This window comes from Sphaeramia orbicularis, chromosome 14 (genome assembly GCF_902148855.1).
Source record: "Sphaeramia orbicularis chromosome 14, fSphaOr1.1, whole genome shotgun sequence".
NCBI classification, from domain to species: Eukaryota; Metazoa; Chordata; class Actinopteri; order Kurtiformes; family Apogonidae; genus Sphaeramia; species Sphaeramia orbicularis.
In genome coordinates, this window is record NC_043970.1 from 24,524,049 (window position 1) to 24,550,216 (window position 26,168).

General features: G+C 36.9%; 1 protein-coding gene across 5 annotated transcripts in view; it reads right to left on the minus strand.

The window, feature by feature from the left end:
* LOC115432816 (seizure protein 6-like) overlaps positions 1 to 26,168 on the minus strand; it is a 103,127-nt gene that overhangs the window by 14,140 nt on the left and 62,819 nt on the right. For all 5 annotated transcript variants that reach the window (XR_003937257.1, XR_003937255.1, XR_003937256.1 and 2 more), the window contains exons 4-9: positions 21,847 to 22,039; positions 11,508 to 11,693; positions 10,467 to 10,635; positions 9,811 to 9,977; positions 9,488 to 9,682; positions 7,702 to 7,840 (exon numbers count right to left, since the gene is read on the minus strand). Coding sequence is in view for 2 of the 5 variants with exons in the window: in XM_030153824.1 (XP_030009684.1) it covers positions 7,702 to 7,840; positions 9,488 to 9,682; positions 9,811 to 9,977; positions 10,467 to 10,635; positions 11,508 to 11,693; positions 21,847 to 22,039 (1,049 nt within the window). In the remaining 3 variants the exon portion in view is untranslated. The remainder of the gene's footprint in view (positions 1 to 7,701; positions 7,841 to 9,487; positions 9,683 to 9,810; positions 9,978 to 10,466; positions 10,636 to 11,507; positions 11,694 to 21,846; positions 22,040 to 26,168) is intronic.

A 26,168-nucleotide genomic window follows, 5' to 3' on the forward strand; every position in this document is an offset into this window, starting at 1 on the left:
TAAAACCCAAACCATTATCATTTCAGCTATTTTCTCTTTGTTCACATAATTTGCATTTGTGATGCCTGAACATCACATTTCCAGCTGCTCTCAGTCAGCTGCTGGTATGATCACAACCTTAAATCATCTGTCATTGTCAGTTTAGCTGTAGTTCTTCTTCCTTTATCATGTCAGGCCTGAGATGTGTAATTAGAAAGGCTCACACATCTATTTTATCACATAGGGTTAGGCACTTATAGTGACAGCATGGCAATAGAATGTTTTTTTTTTTTTTAGCTAAATCGTAAATTCCTAGTTGCGTGAATCTGTCTTAGGCTTCTATTATGTGCTATAATCTTCAAGAAATGTTACATGAAATTATAACATCAGAAATGGTATGAAAAAGCATTAACCTCCTAAGACCCAGGAAATGTCAGCAAAGTACAGGCTTTTTTTGTTTTTTATTAAATAAGTGCCTATATTGGAAACATCATGATGCAACAGTTTTTTCAGATGTAGTTTTGTAAAATCTTTATGGAATGTCCTTTGTGGTGGACAGTTTTCTTTTTTTTTTTTTTTTTTTTTCTTTTTTTTTTTGTATAAAGTTGTGAAACTCTTGTCCACAAATGTGGACAGAAAACCCATAGCTGGGTCTCAGGAGGTTAAAGACATGGTAAGGAAAAGACAAGAATGTTGGTATGTAGAAACTCATGAAGAACAATATAACACTGGTCAATGACAAACAGGAAGAAAACTCCAAGGCTCTCTCTTTACACATTAAAATGCCTTTATTCTCATGGTATGGTCATATATAGACCTCTTTAGGTATTTTAGTGCATAAAACAATGTTTTTCAACCTTGGGGTCGGGACCCCACGTTGGGTGGAATTCAAGTGGGGTCACCTGAAATTTCTAGTGATAGATAAAAATAAATAAATAAAAAATAATAAAAGTTACTAATAAATCATATATGGTGAGTTGAGAGAGACAATCACAATAGATAAAAGACATGACAAACTGTGAAGCTGAAACTGAAGCACTGTGGTACTGTTTTTCTTTCAAATGTTCATTGTGGTCGGTTTCAGATGCTGCAGCTCTTTCATAATTCATAGTTTGAGTTATTGTTTGTTCAGTATTAATTGTCAGCCTTGTAAATACAAGCTGGACTGACTGTACATATCTTGACCAAGGAAAATAAAATTCTCACTTTGTGCAGTAATCTACACCTGGCTTTTCTGCCTCTATCCATAATAATATACATTATACAGACTAAATGTCATTTAAAATTAACGTTTATTTATAACATAGTATAGCAAACTATTACATGATCAAAACAAGTTAATTTTAGCAAAAAAAAGTCTCTGTTTTGAATGTCTGGGGTTGCCAGAAATTTGTGATGTTAAAATGGGGTCACGACCCAAAAAAGGTTGGAATCCACTGGCTTAAAGAGAGTGCCTTGGAGTTTTCTTCCTGTTTGTCATCTACTTTATGAATCTCTTTTTCCAAAGAGTACCTCAAACAAACTCTTTTTTGGGCCTTAGAAGCATTTCTTCCCATGATTTTTTGAATTGCACTGGTTAATTTGGATTATTTCATGGGCTTTTTAGTTTAATTCGCCCGTTGCTCATACTGTCAAGATGCTCTATTTGTTTTACTTGAAAAAATGACCTGTAGGCCTCTTGTTCTTTTCCTTTTTCTGTATTCATTGTTTCACATTAGACCACTATGGTTACAACAAAATAAATCTCACGCTACCCCAGTAGACATAGAAGTAGGCGTCTGCGAGTTGGCTTATAATTGACACAATATAATGATGACAGAGTGAAACAAAACAACCTCTCCTCAATTTGTTATTTATAACCTCTCCCACATACTCTCACCTTCATCCATTTGAGCTCTGAGCAAAAACAGCTGCAGTTAAGATGAATGGGCAGCACCCGTACCAGCGTTACACACCCAGACAAGAGTAAAAATCAAACAACAAACCCTTGTGTTTGATCTCCTACATTTGTGCCAAATGAAGTTCGACCATGCTACTTAAAATTCCTCTCAATTTCTTGTAAGTGGATTCTTGTAAATTGAGCTTAAAACTGGTATTAACATTTAAAATATATGACAGACATGACTAGAATGAGTAGAAGGACTAGTTTATTTGATTGTCTGCTTCTACAATGTGTTTGTTATAGTGACATTTGGCCAAAACTTCATGATTCCACCCTCTGTTGAAGAACACAAATAATAGATGCCAGGTGCATGAATGGGAGTGAAATGAGGTGCTGAGTAACAAGCAACTCCCTCTTGTTAGCTGAGCAGCTATAAGGATAATTTACACCTCCATATTCTCTAACAATCACTCCCGACAAGAATGAAAATGCCAGTTCCTATTACCAAACTGCCGTAAAAACATTTAATATTATCGAAAACTAGAAAAGCACTCGGAGAGCGCAGACCTCCAACAAGGCGGATCACTCCCCCCCTCCGATCACCACCAAAATGTAATCATTTGCTCCTCGTGCCACTATCAACATTTCCTGAAAATTTCATCAAAACACATCCAAAACTTTTTGAGTTGTCTTGCTAACAAACAGACAAACTCCGATGAAAGCATAACAGGTAACAATACAAGACGTGTAGAAATGATGGTTCTCATAGTGATATTTAATAAGATTGTTCAGTCAAAGAAACAAATTAGGTCTTTTTATATTATAGTTGGACAATTTGTTATTTTAATAACAGATTTTCAGTGTTAAAATGCACTTGTATGTACAAAAGTTTCTTCTCAGACTTCACTTCTATTAAAGCATAATCCTGTTGCAGGTCAGCTTTACTTATTTTAATTATGTTGTTGGTAAGGTTGTTTTGATGCAATACTAAATTGCATATCAGCTACACAGACCATTCTTAAATTATTTTATTTATTATTGGTTATTGTCAACAAGGAAATGTATGAATATATATTTTTAATTATTGCTGGTTGTTGTTATTAATGTTTGCACTTGTTTTTGTGTCAGACCCAGGAACAATAGTTGTCACTGCAGTAATAACTAATGGGGATTCATGTAAATAAATAAATAAATAAAGTTATCTAGCTTATCATTTCACTATATTTCACCTTATCTTCTTCCCTTCACTCTCTTTCATAGAAGCTACCCTGGAATTGTAAGCTTACTATATTACTTCTAGTTTCTGCATTTCATCACTCTCTCCACAATAACACCCACTCCCTTTTGCTACATTTTTGCTGCTTTATCCATTCTCCTGAGGCACTTAATGCACATGGTGCTATGTACCTACTCATGTACTCCTCTAGAGCACACGAGAAAAATCTAACAATGTTTCCCTGTTTGCATTGGCCTACTTCTATAGTTTATTTTTTGCTGCAATCCAGTCTTTCACCTTCACATTGTTAAATCTTATATATATATATACATATACGTCTATCTATCTATCTATCTATCTATCTATCTATCTATCTATCTATCTATCTATCTATCTATCTATCTATTGCTATATATACATACATTTAATTTTAATTTATGTGATTATAAGTATTATAATTATACAGTTATAACATTATAAAATTGTATTTATAAGTGTCCTATAATATTCAAATACTATGTTTTTAGTCCTTACAGTCAAAATGAATGGGTCAGTCAGCCCAAAACTTGAGGCACTTCATCATTTCACCTACCATAATTTATTAAGGTCATCAACATTTTCTTTCATCACAACCTTCTCACTAAGAGTGAATATGAATTATTAAAATCAAACTGCAGATACAAGGTTCCACAGTTTTTAAGTTGATACTGAAGCACTCTTTTGTAGACCAAGGAATCCTATTAAACATGTGAGCTTGATCCCAGATCAAACTGATACTGAAAGGCCCTGACTATTATCTTTTTTTATTTTTTAATACATGTATCTTTGTCTATTTTGGCTGTTTCATCCCAAAAAACCTCTGACATTTACACAAAAGGCTGCTACTTCCTTCCAGCTTAGAGGTTAAGAATGACGACTCAGCCTGACAGCCAGCCTGAAATGTACAGATGCATTTCTTGGGGAAAAAAAAAAAATCCCCATCTTTTTCCACAAATAGTGTTAGACAACATGTAAGGCTCTTCAAAACAACCCTGCCTTACAGTTTCCCAATAGCCCGGATGCATTTATGTATTCAAAAACCCACTGTCAACACAGACAAATACCAAAAGAGCAGTGCCTTCAGTCCAAACCTGAACAACATGCTTCAGAGTGTCACCACTATGGTGCGTCAGCTGCTCTCTCTGCAGCAGCATCACTTCCACCCAAATGTTATCCCACCTGGCTGATTTAATGGTTTTCCCTCCAGTCAGGAAATCAGTCACTCCAATGTTCCTGTGGCGCAAACTGATAAGTAATGTCCTAAAAATAAATTACAGCCTATATCTGTGTGTGTCTAATGTGCTATTCTCTTTCTTCATGTGTAAATGTTCATTTTAATCAGATCACAGTTGAAAAAGTACAGTTTTTTTTCCTCAGTGATTCATGCAATATTAAGTGTATGTCATGAAGGAACAGAAATTTTATGACCAAAAATTCCACTCTGACATTTTTTTTCTGAATGCATTTACCTAATGTGTGTTTTTTAATGTAATAAATGAAATGTAAAAAGTGACTTGGAAATTCACAGCACATTTCAGTCAGTGTTTAATTTAGGAATTAAACATATCAAACATTTTAATAAAAAAAAACTGTTCTTGTAGATCTGTCCTATGCTATTCCATTTTCCTTTGACTGACTTGATTTTTGGAGTGCGCAAAGTCTCAAGGTCTGTTTGCAAATTTACTTTTCCAGAACAGTCTTATGCATACCAATGGACCGGGCTGAGTTCTGCAGATGGGAGGGTTGACAGCTGTGTTTTGTACAAGCCTCTAGGCATTTTGTCACCTTAAATGACCTGTCAAGTCGGATCTAAAGAAAATGGTAAAATTCCAGCAACTCTTACAGAATGAAAATTGCTTTTACTGTCAAGCTTTCATAAGGCAATCCTTCCCATTTTTTTCATACATTTATTTGACATTTGAATTGTTCTGCTCATGGAGAGAAAATGTTCTGGTTCCAAAAGAAATCATTTAATCCCCACGCATCTACGCAACCAAACCTGCTTTTACATGCGATGCTCACAGTCTCCAATAGAGGACTCTGTAGAATCAGTACGTCCAGTTTAAAAAGTCAACAAATGGACACAAACACTGTTACCCCCTAGGTCCTCACTGCGTTCACTTGGGGAATGCATCCTTAGCGCAGTGCAATACACTGTGAATGCTCCTGTGAACCGGTACCTTGTGTAGTGTTGTCTACAGGTGGGGATATCAGGTGTAACCTCTTGTCTCTTGCTCTTGCTCGAGCCACGCTCCATGCTAATTAGCAAAGAGCCAGCCCTCCTGTTTGGCCTAAATTAATTAATCAGCCCTCATTATGCACACTGCTCTTCTGTAATTGCCAGCACAGGCACAGTGATGAATGATAATGTAGAAAACATTCCCATTAATGTAGAAAAGTGTGTGCCCACCCTAATAATGAGACAGCCCTCACCCATAAGAGCTGTTGTGATTTTAACATGCATAATGTGCGCGCACAAATAAACACACTTAAACCTAAATTATATGTTTACCAAGCCTCTAAGAATGCTATCCTATTGATGATCCAAGCAGACATGAAGGTAATGTTTGGGTCTGCAGGGAACGGGCAAGTTCTGGGTTTCTATTGCCCATGAAGGCCACGCATGACCAACCTTGAGATAAACTAGAGTTGGACACAACACCATTAATTCACAGCATGTGGTCCTATGTGGGTTGGATTAAAATGACCTTAAAGCATGCATTTATTAAAAAGGGATCGCTGAATAAATAAATTAAAAAAAACAGTTTACCTCAAATTGGTTATTTTTGCTTGTTAAAAAAAAAAAACATCTCTGATCTTTCTCACTTTAGATGCAGTGTTTGACTTTCAGTATTAGGTATGAATCACTGCAAATCCTACTGAAGAACAGGTAGGCAAGCTGGGTCACATAAACTTCTGTGTCATAATCAGACTTTTTGTATTACTGATGCCCTCTGACGCTATTATTCCCTTTGATACGCAGCTCATATTTGAGCGATGGTTCATATCTCAGTGTCTATAATCCTGAGAGATAAATTTTCAGGCATTAAGTGGATTGTAGCTATGAAACAGTCTGAGCACAAACCAAAAGCTTACTGGACGCTGTGTTGCAACAGAGGTCACAGATTTATGGGGAAGCTATTTTGTAAATAAAGCAGATTCTAGCAACATCATTGGAAGATAAACTCTTAAAAATGATCCTGGCTGCACATTCTTGCTTACACTATTTTTTCTTTGTGTTATCTGCGCTGATATTCCACTGTCTGTATGAATAGACAGCTAATCTTAATTTTCTTTATCTAACAAGCGTGATTACTTAAAACTCTGATCTAATTTAAATCCAAATCCACACAATTCCCATAAACCCAAGCCACCCTCCGTCATTTCTGCACTTCCTCTGTACACCTTAAACGAACCCATCTCAGTCCTACGTGGTTACACTAGCTGTTGTCTACTGGAGTTGAAACAATGCATACAAATCATTATTTTAGTTAGACACATATTTACATGTGAAAACTAATCTTGACACTGCAGATTGCCCTGTGGATTTCCCTGCATCGGCACAGCTCTCAAAGCACATGCCATAATTGAAATCCTAATTTCAATTATCTGCTCTGTATTAATTTACTTATCATTAATACAAGACTGATTGAAAGATATTGTATCTGTGGAACACATAATACAGATAAAAACAGAAGAATCTTTGGCAGAAACAACTAATGTCTGCTTCTACTGTATATCTGCCAAATAACTAACAAGAGGATATTTTTTCCTATGACCTCAGGCAGAATTCCTGCTGGTTTAATTTTAACCTTTCTGATCTGGCTTACATGCAATTGCTTCCAGCAGTAACGCGAATTACTAATGTTATATTTTTATTCACTGTATAGCGTGTATGTTCCTAGAAATATTACATTATTGTAGGAATCACTCGCTCACATACAGACAGACAAAGATTGAGATCCTACAACACATAAATAAAGCTGATATGCAAAATTCTGGATAGGCAAATTTGGTGTGAAGAAAATAAGGTCTTTTGCAGCTGCTGAGAAAGCAGCTGTGAGTGTGTGTTTGTGTAGAGAAGTCTGCTGGGTTGGCTGTGATGGAGAGGATATTCATGTAAGATTGATGGATGAAGGGAAGACAGTGGGTCCGTGCTTGTGAGCATATATGTGTGTACTATGACATCTGCATGTGCGCTGAATGTGTTGAATTACAGTTGGGAAGGCTGGATAAGTGTCTGAGAGTAGTTCACTGCCAGAGCATATTCATTTCAAAGCCAACTCTGAGACGCACACCAGGGAAGTGGGAGCAGGGAGGCTTACTGGCTAATCTGGTCAGAGAGTGAGCTGGAAGCTACACAGAATTCTTAATGTAGTGGATAAAAAAATCTAATTAGTGACTGGAACCACTGAAACACTTCCCCATGTGTGTGTGTCGTCATACTATGTTTATAAATGTTGTTTGAGTAAAGATAAAAGTAAAGGAAGGGAAGGGAAGGTGGAGATGCTCTCGGATGAAGTGTCTGACATCTCAAGGTCAATCTGTGTGGTTTCTGGTCTTACACCTGACTGCAATCTCTTACACTTGGATGTCAAGCATGATCCTCTTGTCCTCTTCCACATGAATGCCCCAGATGCAGTCTTGCCCCTTGTCGTAGGACTCAGGCCAATTAGGAGACAACACAACACCAGCAGAGTCTGTGATCTCCCCACTGCACACAGCTGCAACACACAACAAATCAGGCTGAAGGAACTTATTTTGCATTTTATCCAATTTCATCACTGATAATTTAGAACAGGGGTGTCAAACATGCGGCCCGGGGGCCAAATCCGGCCCGTCAAAGGGTTTAATCTGGCCCGTGTGATGAATTTGTGAAATACAAAAATTGCACTGAAAATATTAACAATCAAGGATGTGAAAATAATTTTAGGTCAATTAATTCTAAAGTGGATCAGAACAGTAAAATACTATCATAATAAACTATAAATAATGAAAACTGCAAATTTGTCTTTTTGTTTTAGTGTAAAAAATGTAAAATTACACAAAAATGTTCACATTTACAGACTAGTCTTTTACAAAAAAAAAGTGAATATCTGAAACGTCCTAAGAGAAGTATGTGGAATTTTAATAATACTCTCCCTGTTATTTAATGTTTTATGTATTTGTAGATCCACTGTGATCTCTAAGTTGTAATTCACGTGTATAAATGATAAACTAAGGCGTAATATTGTTAACATTGCACTTATTTTACTAAAGAATTTTCAGGTTGTTCATATTTGTTCATGTTATGTTCAAGTACAATTCGTAGATGTAAACATTTTAATTACGGAATTTTAAGTGTATTTTTGCGTATATTGTAGAATATTTAAGCATATTTAAGTGTATTTTTGCGTGTATTGTAGGATATTTATGCATATTTAAGTGTATTTTTGCGTGTATTGTAGGATATTTAAGCATATTTAAGTGTTTTTTTTTATTTTTCGGAATTTACTTTTTTCACTCAAAAGTTCTTATCCTATTGTTTATATTACTTTACTGGTCCGGACCACTTTATATCATATTTGGATGGATGTGTCCCCGGAACTAAAATGAGTTTGACACCCCTGATCTAGAAGATATTTAGTTGTACATGTGAAGTAAATTCCAGCGCAAAACAAGAAATGTAGAAAAATCATCAGTCACTTAATAATGATAATACATGTGCTATAATATAGTATATGAAGGGAGAGCATGTACTGTATCGAGTCTTGGTGTCCAATAAAACACAGGGTGCAGGCTCCTTGACAAGAACCTTGTAAAACTGCATACTACCACTGAACCGCTTGGTGACCATGACCCAGAGGGGCAGAAATTTAATTTTCTCATTTCTACTTTTACTAGAAAGCTTTTCAATTTCGCTATGTGGCAGGATGACCATGCAGGCGTCAAAGAATGGTGGTAAGGTCAGGGTGTTATGTATGGGAGAAGTGTGAGACGGGAAGTGAAGAAGGAAAGGGCAGAAGTGGTAGACAGCTATTTAGCGTGGTGTGTAGTCTGTGCAATCCATTGAGTTCATCTTAGAGCAACTATTGTACGCCTCTAATCTTAAGCACTTCTAAAATTTGCTCTGCAAGCACACACATCTAAGTAATTCATCGGCACAATTTTAAAAGATATTTATCAAGGATCAGAGAGGTATCTTAGGAATGGATACTTAACTTACAGTGGTCTTTAATATTTTTGTAAAAAGGCTTTAATAATTCCTGCAATTATCAATCAGACAGTTTAAACATAGGTCCTTCAGGTTAACGTTCTTCAGAAGAAGTCCATTTTCTAAAAAAAGATTAATGTCCCGGAATTACTGGAGTGGATAAAATCTGTTGACTCACCTCTACAGGCTGGCTCCGTCTCATTCCACTGTGGGTTTTGTGCATCCACGCACTCAATCACTACAGAGCCTTGCTCCAGCGTGTACCCAGGGTCACATGAGAATTCAACCACGGCTCCCACAGCGTAGGTGGAGTCAGAGCTGCTGAAGTTTCCGTACTTTACAAAGGGCTCATAGCACATCCCTTTGGCAAAAGCTGCAGCATAAATGAAAAAAGAAACATGGAAAAAAACATACTTTAAGTGAGTGATAGAGTAGTGTAGACTTTAATTTAGATTTTAAAGTTAGAATTTCAACCTGATAAACTCAGATTGTTGAACATACATTCATATCTGATGGCTGCACCGGTGGAGGTCAAAGTCCCATCTGTGGTAAACTCTACAAACAGGTAACGTCCGGTGCTGGTAACACCTTCATTTGGCAAATACTCTACCTCATAGGAGTCATACACAGGTGGAGAGTCTATGTTGTTACCATTTTTAATCAGCAGCCTGAAAGATAACACAGACAGCAGGAAGACAGATTAAAAGAGATGTAAGTGAGCCTGGAGAGGTAGGAGAAAAAAGAGAGGGACGTTACAGAGCTGCTCACTGTTCCAGTGGCGACTGTAATAACTTTGAGATAACTCTGCCACTTGGTAATGAGGCGAATGTCCACATGTGATGGTAGTCGTCTGGATCAGTAGATGCAGAGGGAAAAATGGATTGCTATTGCTGTTTCCTGCCTCTCACTGTCCTCTGTAGTCATTTCAATTCTTTCGCATAACAGAACACTGCTAAAGACTTGTAATGATAAAGGGTATTTTCAAACTCATCTGTCAGTCCGTAGATTTTTATTATTAATAGCCTTTGAGGGCTTTATTGCTCTATCCCCAGGCACAGTGTTATTCAGAAAATGACTTTAAATCTCAGACCTGTTCTATTAGCAGAACACACACATATTCACACACTGTTGGATTTTTTATAGTGTGCATACACCACCTGTCATCATCTTCTGCCAGAGCCACCTTCTCAAAGTGAATGTGGAGTCGATGGCCTTCGGGGGCCTCCAGGACCCAGTGGCATGTTAGATTGTTGCTGTAGTTGCCAGGGAAACCAGGAGATACGATGCGGCCATAGGTGGCATTTTTTATCATCCCCCCACAGGATGCTATATGAGAAAGAAAAGGGCAAAAGAAAAGAGAGAAAGAAGACAAACCAGTTGGAGGGTAGGACTAAATGAGAAATGTAATGGCACAGGTTTTAGAGAAAATTCCCAGACTGAGCGTAGATTGCATCAATATCCAGCCAACTGTGGCTGGGCTACACTAGGTAGCTCACCTGGGTCTTAGAGTGTGTGACTGTGAGATGGACTTGTAAAAAAGAACTGCAAAAACAGCAGCAGTAACACTATCAGTTCAGAGCAGCTGCAGGCAGGCACGGAGAAAGACTGAAACTGGCAGATGAGCCTTTACCAGCAGGAGAAGGATAGTGACGCGACCCAGTTCTAATTAAAGCAGCCAGGTCCAATGGCCTTGTTTTGCCCTGTCTTAAAAGAATAGCTCTCTTTGCTTCTAATCACACACAAACACACTCATTTGGCCTTGGAGTGTAACTAATCAACTCTGTAGGGGCCAGACTGGTGAAAGCTTTCATAAATCAAAATCACTTGTAGGCTGACTTTGCATGCTATGTTTAATTTTCAACACTTTCTGTCGAATTTACATTACATTACTTAGTAATAATTTAGCAGAATCTCCTGGAGTAGGCTTCATTTTGAGAAATTCAATTAAAAATGTAAGTTTTCTTTAAAGTCTGAGTCTGCCCTCTAGCCAGTTAACTACTTAGTAATTCAGTACAACAAAGAAATTAAATCTAAAACAAACAGGTAGCCAAAATTCCAATTAGCCTTCAGGTGTAACTAAACGAAAAGTGATTAAGGATTGTTTAATTAGATTTTGAGCTGTTGTTATTTGTTATTGCAGCTCAGCTCCTAGTTTTATTAAGTGAGCGTGCCTACAAAATTAAGAATGCATTTCTTACCCACACATCTGGGTTCCTTCCCGCTCCAATAAGGTGTGGTTGCATTGCGGCAGGTAAGCATTTTAGGACCTTGCACTTTGTAGCCGGTAAAACAGCTGAAGTAAGCTTCTCCACCAGGATGGAGGTGCGTCACAGAAACCTCTCCACCTGCAGGTTCCTTTGGGAATGCACAGCTCAACACAAAGGCTAGTTAAAGACACAGAAGAGAAAGGAAATAAACAAAGAAATCGTCAAATTATTATACATACTGTATCAACACAGAATCTACATTAGTGTATTTTATTACATTTTCAGGTGATATTTTCTATCATGGGGTGTTAGGGAGAGTTTCTTGCTAAAATAGTCTTTACATTTAAAATTTTCCATCTTCCAGGGTTTTATTTAAATATTGACAGTCCAATCCTGCACAAAAGTCCAATTCTGGCCAAAACAAACAGCCAACAATGCTAACTGGCTCCACAACATAATCCTCTCTGCGCTGCATTGTGTATCGCCCCCTGCTATTTTGTTGTATTGTTGACCATGTTGTCTCCCCTCCAAACCAACACTGAGCTCACAGATTTAGATATAAACAGTGAATAAACAATACAGCGTCTTTGTTACTCAAAAATCTCAATGCTGTCTTCCTCTTTCTCATATGCATGCACAATTAGGAACACCTTCAATCTTCAACTTTGTTTATAAACTACACGTCTTAATTAATTGTATGTTTACCAGTAAATACAGTATGCAAATATACAGTGACATGTTTGCAGCACGGCAGTAATTAACATCACTATGTGGTCCGGCGTGAAGTTTGGTCTACACAGCCATGACAAATGCAAACATTGCTGATCAGCTGAAAATCATAATGGGTCTGTAATGTGATAACTGCAAGAAGAAGTACCACTGAAGAGATTGTCAAAGTGTGGCGATTGCAGCAGGGTAAGATCAATGTTCTTGGATTGCGTTTCATTGTTGTCCTTTCAGCATTTTTAAACAAATTGTGTAGGACGAAACAGAGTTTGCATGGATAATGGATTAAGCTAACCAAGTCTGTAATGGAAGCTATTAAACAACCTTCTCTTCCTGTCTAATAACCACACTGTTCTACCTCATTAGTGTCGGCACTTTAATGATCAGGCTAAAACTTTTAAACTTCTGAAAATGTGTGAACAACAGAACAAGCACCATAATTGGAGCTGCTGTCGCTTGTGTTAAAAAAAAAAGACAAAAAGAAAAAATGTTATTGTGGAGCAGCTACATTACAGAAACCTTTTAAGAGCTGCAACTTAAGTGTGACTTTGCACGTTAAAAAAAAAACAACAAAAAACATGTTTCCGCCTAATGGATAGCATGCAAAGACCAAATAAGAGCTGATATAATTAGAAAACAACAAAGAAAATAACACACTGGCAGCCTGCCTTCACACAACTTATATTAAAAGCCTTAAAAGCAATTATGATAATAATCAACCATGGGGCATGTGGTGTAAACACCTTAATCTACTTATGTTAATATGATTAGAGTTATTTAGAGTTTACAGAATTAAGTTGGAAGCTACAGCTGCATAGTTGAAATGCTGTGAACTAACTTCTATCTTTCATAACTTGTTGACCTGTATCATAATTGCTAGTTCTGCTTTGCGAAGCATGAGTTACTGAGGCAAAACTGAAGAAGGTCTCATAGTAAACCAGCTCTTTAACATTAGAGCAGTGACCACATGTAAAAAGGCAAAACTAACAAATGATGGACAGAATTTTGACTTGGAGTTAATTGGGATGAGTGAATTCTTCGCATGCACAGGTACACAAGAGATGCATGTATTAAAAAAGATCAGACGCTGAGCAGCATGTTGAAAATGAAGAGCTGCCTTTCGAGTTGGTTATTTCTAGATGAAAAACACTTTATAGATGTTTCGATAAATTGCCTTCAAGCTAAATTGGATATTAAGAAGGACATTCAGGCAATGTTTGTATTTGTACTTGTGGGAAAAGAACTCTAAATACAAAATTCCCATAAAGGCTTGTAAACTGCCCTCATCTACTATGTTTTAATCTACTGACTTGGGTTTTCTTTTACACAAGCCACTGCTTTCCACCATAATGAAACGGGCCTTTCTCTTGCCGTAAATCAGTGAGCCACAGGGACCAGGTACACTGCCCCTGGGTCATCCATTCAATTCATAGTTTATCACTAGCTCCAATGAACCTAGTTATTGCCATTATCACAGCAGCATTTACATCCCTATTGAGCATGCAGAGGGAGAGCCAGGGGCAAAAATGTGGAGCCAATTCCTGAAGTATTAAATTACGTGCTGCCTCCATTTCAGTTAGATGTGGTGCTGGGCCATAAAGTCTGATTGTTTTGCTATTACAAATAATAGATCCACAGTGCATGCAGCCAGGAAGATTAGCTGATAGTACTGTAGGGCTGCAGGAAACAGACGCGGAGCTTATGTTTTTAGTTATTGTTTTCTTGTAGGGGTGAAGAAACAGTCACACAGGTGATAATGATGTGCAGGAAAGCTTAAGTTTTCCTCATAGGCTATTGTCAAGTTGTATATTCGATCAAAATTGATGTTTTGTGGAAAGAGGAAAAAGTGACAAAATGGAAATGGGCAAATATCTGAACGTTAAAAGCTGTAATATTTTATTGTAACTGGACTTAGACATAAATATATGCAAGAGTTTCAATTTACAACCTTAAACACAAATCAAAGCCCTTTTTATGAATTCATATGTGTACATAGGACAGATATGTTTATTTTTTTTATGTTTTGTTTTTTTTATGTTTTTAATCTATTCTTGTATTTTATTCTTTTACTCAGGTTTTATCTATTCTTATGTATTTTTATTTATTCATTTATTTTTAATCTGTTCTTTTATTTTACTCTGTTATTTTGGTTTTTATTTATTTTTCTGTACAGCGCTTTGGTCCACTGTGGTTGTTTTAACCCTTTCATGGATACAGGTCACTACAGTGGACAGCTATTCTAGAGCTGTTCTCTTGTATATTCATGAGTTTTGTTCTTTTGTTGTTGTTGTTTTTTTGGTTTTGTTATTTTTTTACACATATCTTTATTAAAGTTTTAAGACACTACATATCTTTTCTGACATAAATTGGTAACATTATGTAGATCTCTCCTGAGCATAAACCCCCAGAATCACAAGCCCTCCCCATAGTTTTCACACAGTTTATCAGTAAATACATGTTTCTGTGTCAAAAATTAAACGTGTGGTGTCCAGCTGAGTGGACATTTTTGCAACTTCATGAAAAATAGGTTCATAAGAATTTTTTTTTTTTCATTATTATTTTTTTTAATGTATTTTTTAAATTTTTTCATTATTTATATTTTATTTATTTCTTGAGGAATATTCATGATATTGAATAAGGCTGAAATTCACAATGCATTTATGATCAAATGTATCAGTAGCTGCAGGTCCGTAAAATGTGAAGTGAATTTGAAGCAACCTAATGTTACACAAACGAAAGTGAAAATTTTGTGTGTTTTTGCTAAAATAATTTAGTGTGAATGTTCTACACTGTGTCATGAGCAGGTGGCGCTGTATGTTACATTACACATGGCTCTAACAGAGTTGAAGAAGCAGAGCATTTGGTTGATTTCCATCTAAAATAGCTGTGATGTCTTTTTTTTCATGGATGAGACAGATGAATAAATGAATCTACCCATTGGTTTATCTGCTGTTCCAGACACGTTTTCACACCAAGTGAAAAATCTGAGAGGATGTAAGACACACGATCAGTCACGTGAGTTAAATGTTCATAAGATTAGAATTTCTTACCATTTCCTGTATGTATTTTAACACTTACTAGTTTTTGCATTTAGTCTTTAGCTAAATATGAACAAAAACACCTATAAATATTATGTTTTTGCAAAATTTGTGAAGTTTTTATTTTATTATTTTTTAATTTTGCTGTTTTCATAATTTCAAACCAAATGAGCATTAAATACATTTATGGAAATACACCTATTGTCATAAATATTTTTGACCATAATATCCATACCACTAATTTTTCTACATTTTACATTATATGAGTGAGGTTAAATAAAATCATACTTACTAACTTCTGAAAAATCTTGTTGTTTAAAGTTCAATATGTACATAGTTTGATTAATTGAGGTCAGATGAGGTTCATTATCTGTTTTCTGGCTAGATTGCTTCCTGTATTTATCTCCTACCAGCAAGATTTTATTAATCTGTATTTTTCACTCAGTAATGATTTTTTGAGTCCTGCAATTTGAAAAGCTAAAGTTCAACATTTGGAAATCATTCACAGAAAGTAAAAAGTTTCTTAGTTTCTCTATTTATGGGTGTTACTCTGTTGTTTGCACTTTCGTTTTGTTGTTTTTTCAACCTAAGAATGCTGCTCCTCAATGCTGAGTAATTACATTGACCTGGGCAGAAAATTGAGGCGAGGAAGTCAACAAAGTTCATCAGTTACAAAAGAGAAGAGATAAAAATGATGGTGCATTTCAAGTAGCTGACAATAGGATAGCATCTGATGATAACAATCACAGCAATTATATTTAATAACAGTACACTGGATATGGTATCATATTTTACTAATTGCTTTTCCCACTAGACAATTCTCAGTACTAATGACTGATCTTTTCTGAGTAACTGTTTTCATCTACTTGTACTGAAAAAAAAAAAAAACAAGCCCTGGGGCTGATGACCGGTGCAAAAGTATGGCTGTCAGCTTCATGTCCTGGCACTGCACCAAAACATTACGTTTTACAGAATGATCAATAGTGTTGTATCAGGGAAAGTGATTCAGTTGTTGAAAGTCAGACCGTAGCCCTGCCAAGATATGCTCTATTGGTATTTATGTGGTTGGGTTAAAAACTCGATTTTAATGGTCACTTACTCAATAAAGGCTATTAAGGAGAAATAACTTTGGACTGGAGTCTCCCATCAATACAAGTGAGAAGCCGTGGCACATGGTGGATTACTGCCAGTGGTAAAGGTCCCCTGACCACCTCCCCTGTCAGACAGGCTGATTAGCTCAGCAAATCAATAATCTCTGTTCAACATCACTTTCATCGGCAGAGTTGAAGATTTATGCACTATGCACTTCACAAAATTATGAGATGACAATACCTTGTATATGTCAAGATGTCAGGCGTGTTAGCAATAAGGTCAGGCTGCTTTCAAACAACTCAGATGGGAGTTAAAAACATACTGTGACTTATTGTGTATTAGCTAAACATCTTATTGTGAGCATACAATGTTATTTACTATTTAATCTTTAATACTTTATTCTCAAAATGTTATTTTCATACATGTATGTTTTTTTTTCTTTTTTGAAATACATTAGTCGCTTTTCCATTGGACATCTGCACAAAAACTTTACTGATATTTACTAAATGTCAAAAAAACAGAAGTGCATAATGTCGGTTTTTCCATTATTCCGCGAGATGACATGAAAAGTCATTCGATAAACATGGTGATGAATGTAAATATTGTGTTGATTTACAGATATATTCATTATTACCTCCGACAAGGAGGTTATGTTTTTGTTGGCACTGGTTTGTCTGTTTGTGTGCAAGATAACTCAAAAAGGTACAGACAGATTTGGATGAAAATTTCAGGAAATGTTGATACTGGTACAAGGAACAAATGATTAAATTTTGGTGGTGTTCAGGTGTGTGTGTGTGTATTGGCGGGGGGGCGCCACAGGGGTCCACTGATCTGCCTTGGCGGAGGTCTGCGCTCTCCGAGTGCTTCTAGTTGTTATATATTACCCCTCTATCTCGTACTAAATGAAAAAATTATTCAGTTTCCTGGTGTGTCTACACATACCACGTTTCTTTTAAAACTCTTCTTCTTCACTTGTAACATCCATCAACATCTGTTTTTTTTTTAATTCACGTGACTATTAGCGAAAAAGGTCTTTCCATTTCAGTTTTGCGTGATATACCAATTGTGCTACGCCTGAAAAAACCACCTCTTGCCAAAAAGTCTTCATCAAAAAATGAGAGTTATGGTGAAATTGCCTTTTTTCCATTTGGTACATTTTTACGCACAAGCTATATTCGTGCAATTTGAGGGTCAATGGAAAAGCGGCTGTTGTCACTATCAGAGGTTGTTATTGGATATCCTTACTGAATAGTCAATGGACACTAATGGGGAGGGGTTGCAAACTTGTGCAAAAAAAACAAAAAAACAGATTAGTCTCCCTCCTTTCTTTCCCATCCTCTGAAATAGTCTAACATGCTTATAATCCAGATCAGGCACAGTGCTGATGTCATGGAGTTTATAGAGGCATCCATCAGTCAACACAGTAGCACATATTAATTACCCTGAGCTGAGAGCTATTTCTCCACAGTTCTGTCTCCTTCTCCACGCTTGTCCAATCACATTTCTCACAGGCCATTATAAAGGACAAGGTGATATTCTGCTTACCAAGGAGATGAACACAAATTGAAATATCTCCACTTCCCCTAGCCTTTGAAAACCGTTGCATGTTTTCTCATTACTGTGGCTAAATTTAACCCAGTCACATCTGAACCAAATGAGATGTTTGAATGCCAACTAACTGCACACATTTCCGACTTCGCCGGCAACTCAGTTTGTAAAGATTTGAAGTCCTTTGTAGTGGGCAGAACTGTACGGAAACATAATGATTTAACCCTAGAAATGTACAGAATACAGAGCGGTGGCACATTCCTTTTTTGACCTTCTATTATTAATCTTGATGCCAGTTTCTGATTTTAGTTTTTATGAAGCTGAACTGACTGCAAATAGAACTCAACTAGATACAACAGCTAAGTCTAGGAACTTAATTCTGAGAACTGAGTGAGGACTTGAAAAGCTTTAACCTTTAAAGACCACCAGCAACCAAAACAAGGCACCTACTGAAATAAAATGTTTAACAAGTGAAGAACCATGAATCCTATCAATGTATTGAAATAATTCAGGTAAAATACAGTTTCTCTGCTTTTCACTGGCATCACATATGTGATTTTTTTTTTTGTTTTTTTGATGTTCAGAGAATCCATAATTAACATGCAAAAACCGTCATGCAAAATTGATTCAACAGTAAAACCCATGTAGCTTGACTAATGGGTTGTAGATGGTTGTTTTTGTGTTCAGTTAGTGGCATATTTTGCTGAAGTTGTCACTTTTTCTCCACTTTTCTCTGTTCTGATATGATAACCTATGATTTTACTGTGAGTTTTTATGAAGATTTACACGAATGAAAAATGAAATGTAAGAAAACACCTGATTTTAAACTAAAAAAATACAGAGTACAATATAAACAAATGGTGCCAGGCACAACAAACCCCGCCCCTCACACGTATTGTAGCTTATTTTGGCATCAATCCAGCTGATGACATCATGTCTATACCTGTGGTGATGTCAGCATATCAACTGCCTATATATATGTGTATATAAGTTTGAAGTAACTCAAACAAAATTGATGTTTTTATAGATATGTGAAATTTCGCCCATTGTAAGTAAATGGGAGAAGAAAAAAGATTTAAAAATTCATTAAAAAATGTGAACTTTGACCTACTTTTCCCAAAATGTAACCACATCTATTCTGGGTCACTGGCAATCTTTAAACCCAGCTTGGTATGAATTCAACCAACAGTTTTGCTGCTACAGACATTTGAAATTTTGCCAATTATACGTAAATAGGAATTTTTTTTTTTTTTTTTTTTACAAATTCATGTAAACTTTGAACTTTGACCTACTGTTCCCAAAATGTAATCAGATCTGTTCTGGGTCACTGGCAATCTATAAATCTGATTTGGTGTAAATTCAACTAACAAACAAAGAAACAAGCAAACCAAGCCAAAAACAACACCCCTTGCCTCCCCTTCATGGGGCGGGGTAAATAACGAAGTGGCTATTGTACAGTACTGTAGGACTACTTTCTCAGTTGTCTATTACCACAGAGCCAATCAGCGCCCTTGTTATATCATGTGTAGACTGGTAACCCGAAAGTCAGGGGTGTCCAATCCTGGTCCTCGAGGGCCACTATCCTGCATGTTTTAGATGTTTCCCCCTTCCAGGACACCTGATGGTTGTTATCAGGGTTCTGCAGAGCTTGGTGAAAGGCTTATCATTTGAATCAGATGCGTTGAAAGAGGGATACATCTAAAACATGCAGGATACTGACCCTCGAGGACCAGCACTGAACATCCCTGCAGTAAGCCATCACCCTGCTACCACAGTGCTGTGGAAATAAGCATCGTACCAAGGTTATTATCGTTAACAAAAACTAACGAAATGACAAAAACTAGAATTGTAAAAACATTTTCGTTAACTGAAATAAATAAAAACTATAATCAAAAGAAAAAGACTATAACTGAAACTGTACTGTGTGCTTACAAAACTAACTAAAACGTATAAAAATTATGGATAAAATTCCCTTAGTTTTCATCTTTGTCAGCGTCAGATTGATATGAAATCGATTTATTTCCCTCAAGCAATTTTAGCTGCTGGCACCATATGATATTTAACAGTCCGTCACTTCTCGTTACTTGTCGTTTCCAGTTGTCTTCTCATCCCCCCTCTACCTGGAAACATGGAGACTAAAGTTGGGCAAAAACAGCAGTGTCCTGTTTGCGATTTATTTGAATTCGACAACGAAGAAGATAAAAGATATAAAGAAACTAAAACTAAACTAAAACTAAGCATTTAGAAAATAACGAAAACTAATAAAAACTAGCAAACCTACTCTAAAAACTAATTAAAACTAACTGAATTAGAGAAAAAAAGTCAAAACTAAATAAAACTAAACTATAATGAAAAATCCAAAACTATTATAACCTTGCATCGTACATGCCATGCACCTATGCGGTTACAGGGAAACGCTAGGGTATACAGTTACCAGACGCTGGTTTGTGCTCTTATTCACACCCTCAGTTTCAGCATGCAGGCAAACAACATGAAACACGGGGACTGTTTTGCCTCATATTTCGGGTTTTTGATGAATAGAAATCAGCCACTGGGACAACGTTCAGAGTGCAGAATTCTGATCATTTGATTGGCTTTGTGGCAACAGACAAACTGATATTTTGTGCCACAGCACTGTGGCAGTAGCCATTGCCATATAATAAATAATGATGATTTGCGTAGAGAAAAAATCCATTTGGAAGGTGTCACAAAAATAGCTATGGATCTTTAAAGGTTAATAATATACAAGGTCCAGTGACAGAGAGTCAGTGGTTCTGTAGAGAAAAACAAGCATCTAGCTTAAAATGATACAAGATGTCATTTATTATTTTTCTTGTCAATTCCCTGAGCAGCACAGGAAATTTAAATAACAGTACATAACATTGCAGCTATTTTTCAGTATTTGTCCCCATCTATGCATCCTCCTGTGTCATCTCTACTGACCCCTTGCCGTCATCATTCAGCCCGACCACACACCAATATTCACAACCCAGCACTGTTGGCTGATATATGTCACATCACTGACAGTGTTTTGATGGTTGTGATCATTTTAGAACTGATGAAAGTGCCACAGTAATGTGGTGGAATGAATGTTTTGTCCAGCAGCTTCCACCATCAGCTCAAATCGATGGAGCATGTAATTGGCGGCCACTTTGTGTGATTGCTAAGATAAACAGACATTGTTGTGGACATGAAAGATCAATGTCACGGACAAAAGTGAGAGGACAGGGGGAGGAATTTATGGGCTGTCATATTTACCAATAACATACAATAACCATTTCTACTGACAGATTTTGCTGCGCCCTCTTATAGTTGTTTTATGATCACATGTGGAATCCAGATGAGGATGTGTTCTGCATCATCTGTGTGTAGGTTTAATCTGAATTGACTGTTCCACTCTAGATGTCATTGAAAGACTTCATCTGAAAACAGCAGCAGCTTGAAAAATTTCCTTTCAAGGTTTCTTAGAATCAAAACAAGACACTCAAAGAAAAATAATAATTCAAGGGTCCTTTATGTTCTGTACGCAGAAAAAAAAATAGACTTTTCACTGTATTGTAGATGATTAAGCCCATTGTTGGTTAACTATAATGCTTCTTTTTCTGTCTTTCTTTTTTTTTTTTTTACTTTTTCTTATCTTTGTTTTCTTAGTGAGGCAGAGCGCCTTCTGTTGAGTGACATTTCTAATTAATCACTGTCCCACAACCAAACAAAAGTTGTCTCTGAGCAAATGAAACCACAAAGTCAGGCGGAACTACAAACAAGTACAACATGCGATGACAGCTGTTAACACACAGTTCCGCAGGTTTAGACCAGAATGTCACAGACACACAAAACACATAACATCTATTTGGAATCCTTAGTCCCCAATGCGAAGGTGAGTAGGCATTGGTGAATTAGTATAATTAGACCACATATCAGCTCACCTTGGTAACGCAGGAGGAGGAATCCAGAATTAGACTGATGGTCACTACGGAAGCGGATGGAAATTTGGTTGCTCCAGCTGCGTAATACAAGGCCTCGCAACAAGACGGTCTCATTGGCCAGGATGGAGGGCTCTCGACCACCTGTGTCCTCCACTATCACCTGCTCCCCCTCCAGCATACTCACATTCAAGACCTACAGAAACACAAATTGCAGTAAAAAAAAACACACAGGCACTATTAGCATCGTGTTTGTGGTGTGATATTAAAGCAGTTCACTGGTTGAAATGTGCTTTGTAACGGATAGAGTTTCAGGTCCTCAACTTGCTATGGCAACACAGCAGTTTATTAACCGGATTATTATATTTTCAGTTTTTTGGGTTAATTTTATTTTGCACTTCATTATTGAAATATCTGATTTGTTGTAATTTAAGTTGTTTTGCTAAGTCAAATAAGTATTTTGCACTAAGTTCGCCCTGCTCAAAGGTCACGTTAGTCATGTGGCCTCCAACATGGAAGCGAAGGACAGCGCAGGAGGGAAGGACAGATCTGGCGGTTCCGAACAGAGAACACTATACCCTCGTCCCATTTTTCTGTTGGTTATCCAGGCAAACACGGTAACAGTGACTTTTAATTTATGTTTACAGTGTTGTGTATGAATGACATTTCAGTGAAACCTTGTTTAATTTTCTGTTTGTATTTCGTTTTCATGGTGTTTTCATGTTGTACCACCTATCTTCTGTGAAGAATAAACTTGCTGTGGACATCAAGCGTGGACACTTTTAATAACCAGCAGTTATATCCTTTGTGATGCATCTTTGTACATTGAAACACTTACTGTCAATAGTTATTGCATTGTCTTTGCAGCTCTATTATAACTTACACAATTATTACTACCCGTGTTATCTATACCCATTATTTTCTTATTTACATGAGCAAAAGTCTCCACTTCTTATAAATCAGTTTGCTGTATGAGTTTCTAACAGATGGCTTGGGAATTCAGCAGCATTGCATCTGCTTTTCCTTTCAACCATGTTTTGTCTAAATAATCTGAGATTTTCTGCAGTGTAAGCCTCTTGTTGCCTCTTAAAGTCAGACATTTTGTCAATTTATTGTAAACCATTTCTTTGATTATGGTGACATTTTGGAGTTGCAAGGATGGATTAATCCCTTTAGTTTTCAGTGCCTTCATCAGTGCTACAGAAATAAGTTAATAATAATGCCTTTGTTTTCTCCTTGGCCTGTAAGATACTCTGACAGCAGCATTTTATGTCTTCAACAGGCTTGAGCAGCATCTGCAGCTAAATCTGGTGAACAAATCTCTGGAGAATTGCATGTAGTTAAACTGTCTGGATAATGGAGTACTGACATGTTTAGGAGAAACATCTGATTCATTCCCCACAGAGTTATAAAAGAAGTATGTTAATCCAGTCCAGTAGCATGCCATGAATAGAATTACTTTCTGCACAGAAATGTGTTTATGATTATACACACTGCAAATACAAATTAAAGAAGTGATATTTTGCTTTTTTTTTAAAAAAATGGAATTATGTATTTTAAAACATTTCCCTGTGATCTACATAAGCTGTAAATGCTATGCTTGGGTCTGAATTCTTCATTAATTCAACTCCACAGGTCCATCTTCAACCCTATTTCTGAGTAATGACACCAGAAAGGTCATTTTGAGCACTTGCCCTTTAAATGCAAATGAGCCACTTCATGCCCCACCCCCTCCAGGCTGTTAGCTGTGCTGCTTTGTCCCATTCAACCAACAACTGAACATTTTAAGTAATCGGCTCGAAGTTTGGACATATTTTCAGTATGGACTACAATTGCTGCTGCTGACAAACAATTATGGTGTAGTCGGAGAAATGTTCATCGGAAGCAGGGTGCAGTTTGTTGGGTGGGATGGGGGGGGGATCAACCCACCCTCTGGTTTTTACATCCTTACTTCTGCTCAATGAATTTCATCCTCAGGGGGGACAACCAACCAATTGAAATAACAGGCAGGTTGTGATAGTTTTCTTACACCTATATCCTACATTACTGGCACTAACATTCATCTGAACCGAACTGTCGGCAGTCTCAGTATTCGCAAATGTCCCCATGCACTGGGGCGCCGTAAAGGGGGGCTAAACGTGACAAATTCATGGGGCCCAGCATTTGTGTGTCCAGAGGATACAGGTTAGAAGTTGTGAACATTTTGTGTAAGATCTGCTGTATAATAGAGGAATAGAACCCAGGAGTTGGATATTGAAAGTATGTAAAGTTTCACTTTCATTTCACGCCAGCGTTAGTTATGGTAGTTATGGACCGCACCCCCACGTATAAAACTGCTGCTGTTTTTTTTTGACAAATCTCACCCTGGTCTGAAGTCTTGACCTTATATGTGCAAATGTTGTGACATAACTAGTTATAGACATAACAAATTAAGCAGGAATGAAAACAGGTTGTAGAAATCTGCTCGATTTTTGCCAAAATGAATATAAAGATAGCTTTGCAGCACCTGGAGGGTTCAAATTCAAACTTTTTGAACTATTAGGGTCCAAATACACAATTAAATGTACCAAAGACTAATAAAAGTGGGTTTAGCAAAATATGACCCCTTTAATGAAAAACAATAGCTAAATGTTTTATGCATTTGTCTGTGCTAATAAATGGGGGTGATACATTACTGCTTGGGGCTCAAAGAAATCCCAAAATTGCTGGGCAAACAGCAAAATCAAATCAAAGTCAACACTATTTGAAGTCAGCAGTAAAACGTATAGCATGCTCTGAAAGCTAATGCTGTCAAAGGTAGTAGGCTCAGGTCTCAGGAACGCCATGAGGCAGAAAAAGGGTAGCCCTCCATAGGCTCGTGTCCCTGAGGTAATATGTGTGCAGGAGTTTTAGTGCAGCCGCCTGGAAAAGCTGAGACTGTGGGTAGGGTGAGCACATTGCACGATTGCAGAAGTAACATGAATTAGCTCGTGTTGACTAGCTGTCATTCAGTCAAAGGGCAGATGACGAGTGCAGAAGGGCTAATGGACACTGAGGCTCAGCTTAGAGGTGACTCTTTCACACTGATACATGTGACTGGCCACTTTGATTGACTGATTGGATTTTTATCACAGTCAGAATTAAACACAACACAGCCTGTGACCATTTTAGAGAACACAAAAAGCAGCCAAATGGCAAAATCAAGTAGTATATTCTTTGAGAAACACTATAAAATCAAAAAATATTTAATACAAGTACTAACACAGTGAACATTGTCATTGTGTGATAAGTGATGAAACTAAGTGTCACAGTGAGTAATAAAGTAATGCCACTTGAATATAAAATTGTTCTTTCTCAAGGGCAACAGCAATGACAGTTACTTTCTTTTGTGCTTTCTTGTCTTTAAAATCCTATGGTAGGTTTCAATATTTTACAAATCCTGATATAACAGAATAGATCAGTCAACAGTTCTATGGTTTGCCTTAAAGATTTATATATATTGACGGTATATTATTGAAGTGAAGAGACTACAGGCTTTAAGAGGTTAAGGCCATGCAAACCATGTGGACACAGTTCTGATTATACATATACATATATCAGATAGATTGGCATCGTGATGCTGACTGATTTTTGCGCAGACATAATAGTATGACTAGCCTATTTAGACCCATATGCACAAAACATGTCATGTAATACATAATGTAATGCATCATTTTGCTCTCTGAGTGCATGAATGGATTTGACACATGACTTTGTACCAAGAAAACAGGGTTGAAAGAAAAGTGACTTTTCAGTTTTTTGTCACAGTTTGAATAAAACCACCTACATGGTCCAGTTTAGGAAAAGTGTTTGGATTAAAATAGACCGTTTCACAATGTTACATATCATAAAGATCAACAGTACGGTTTAAAGCCTGTATAAGTCTGTGTAAATAGCATGTTAAAGCTTATTTTTTACCAAAAAAACAATACAATTAATTTGTATTATTTGTTCTTCTAGTATTAAATTAAGATCAGTTATCTTAATTGACTTGCATTGACATTTTGTAGCTGAACTACCTGAAAATATAAGTTTAGACAACTGCCAGACTTGACTTTAATTATAATCATACGTTAACGCTGATGTCTTCAGAATGCAGTAAAACACCTGCCTGCACAGGTGTTAATGGAATTGAATTGCATGTGGTTTTGTGCACTATTGTAACAAATTACATTACTATCCATTAGGATTATGTAGGACAGGTGAGCAGACAGTGGACAATGAACATTTGGGCTGATATACAGTGTGGTCCCAGAGGGTCCTATCATCTGTCATCCACCCTGGGACCTGTCAGTGGAGCCCGCAAC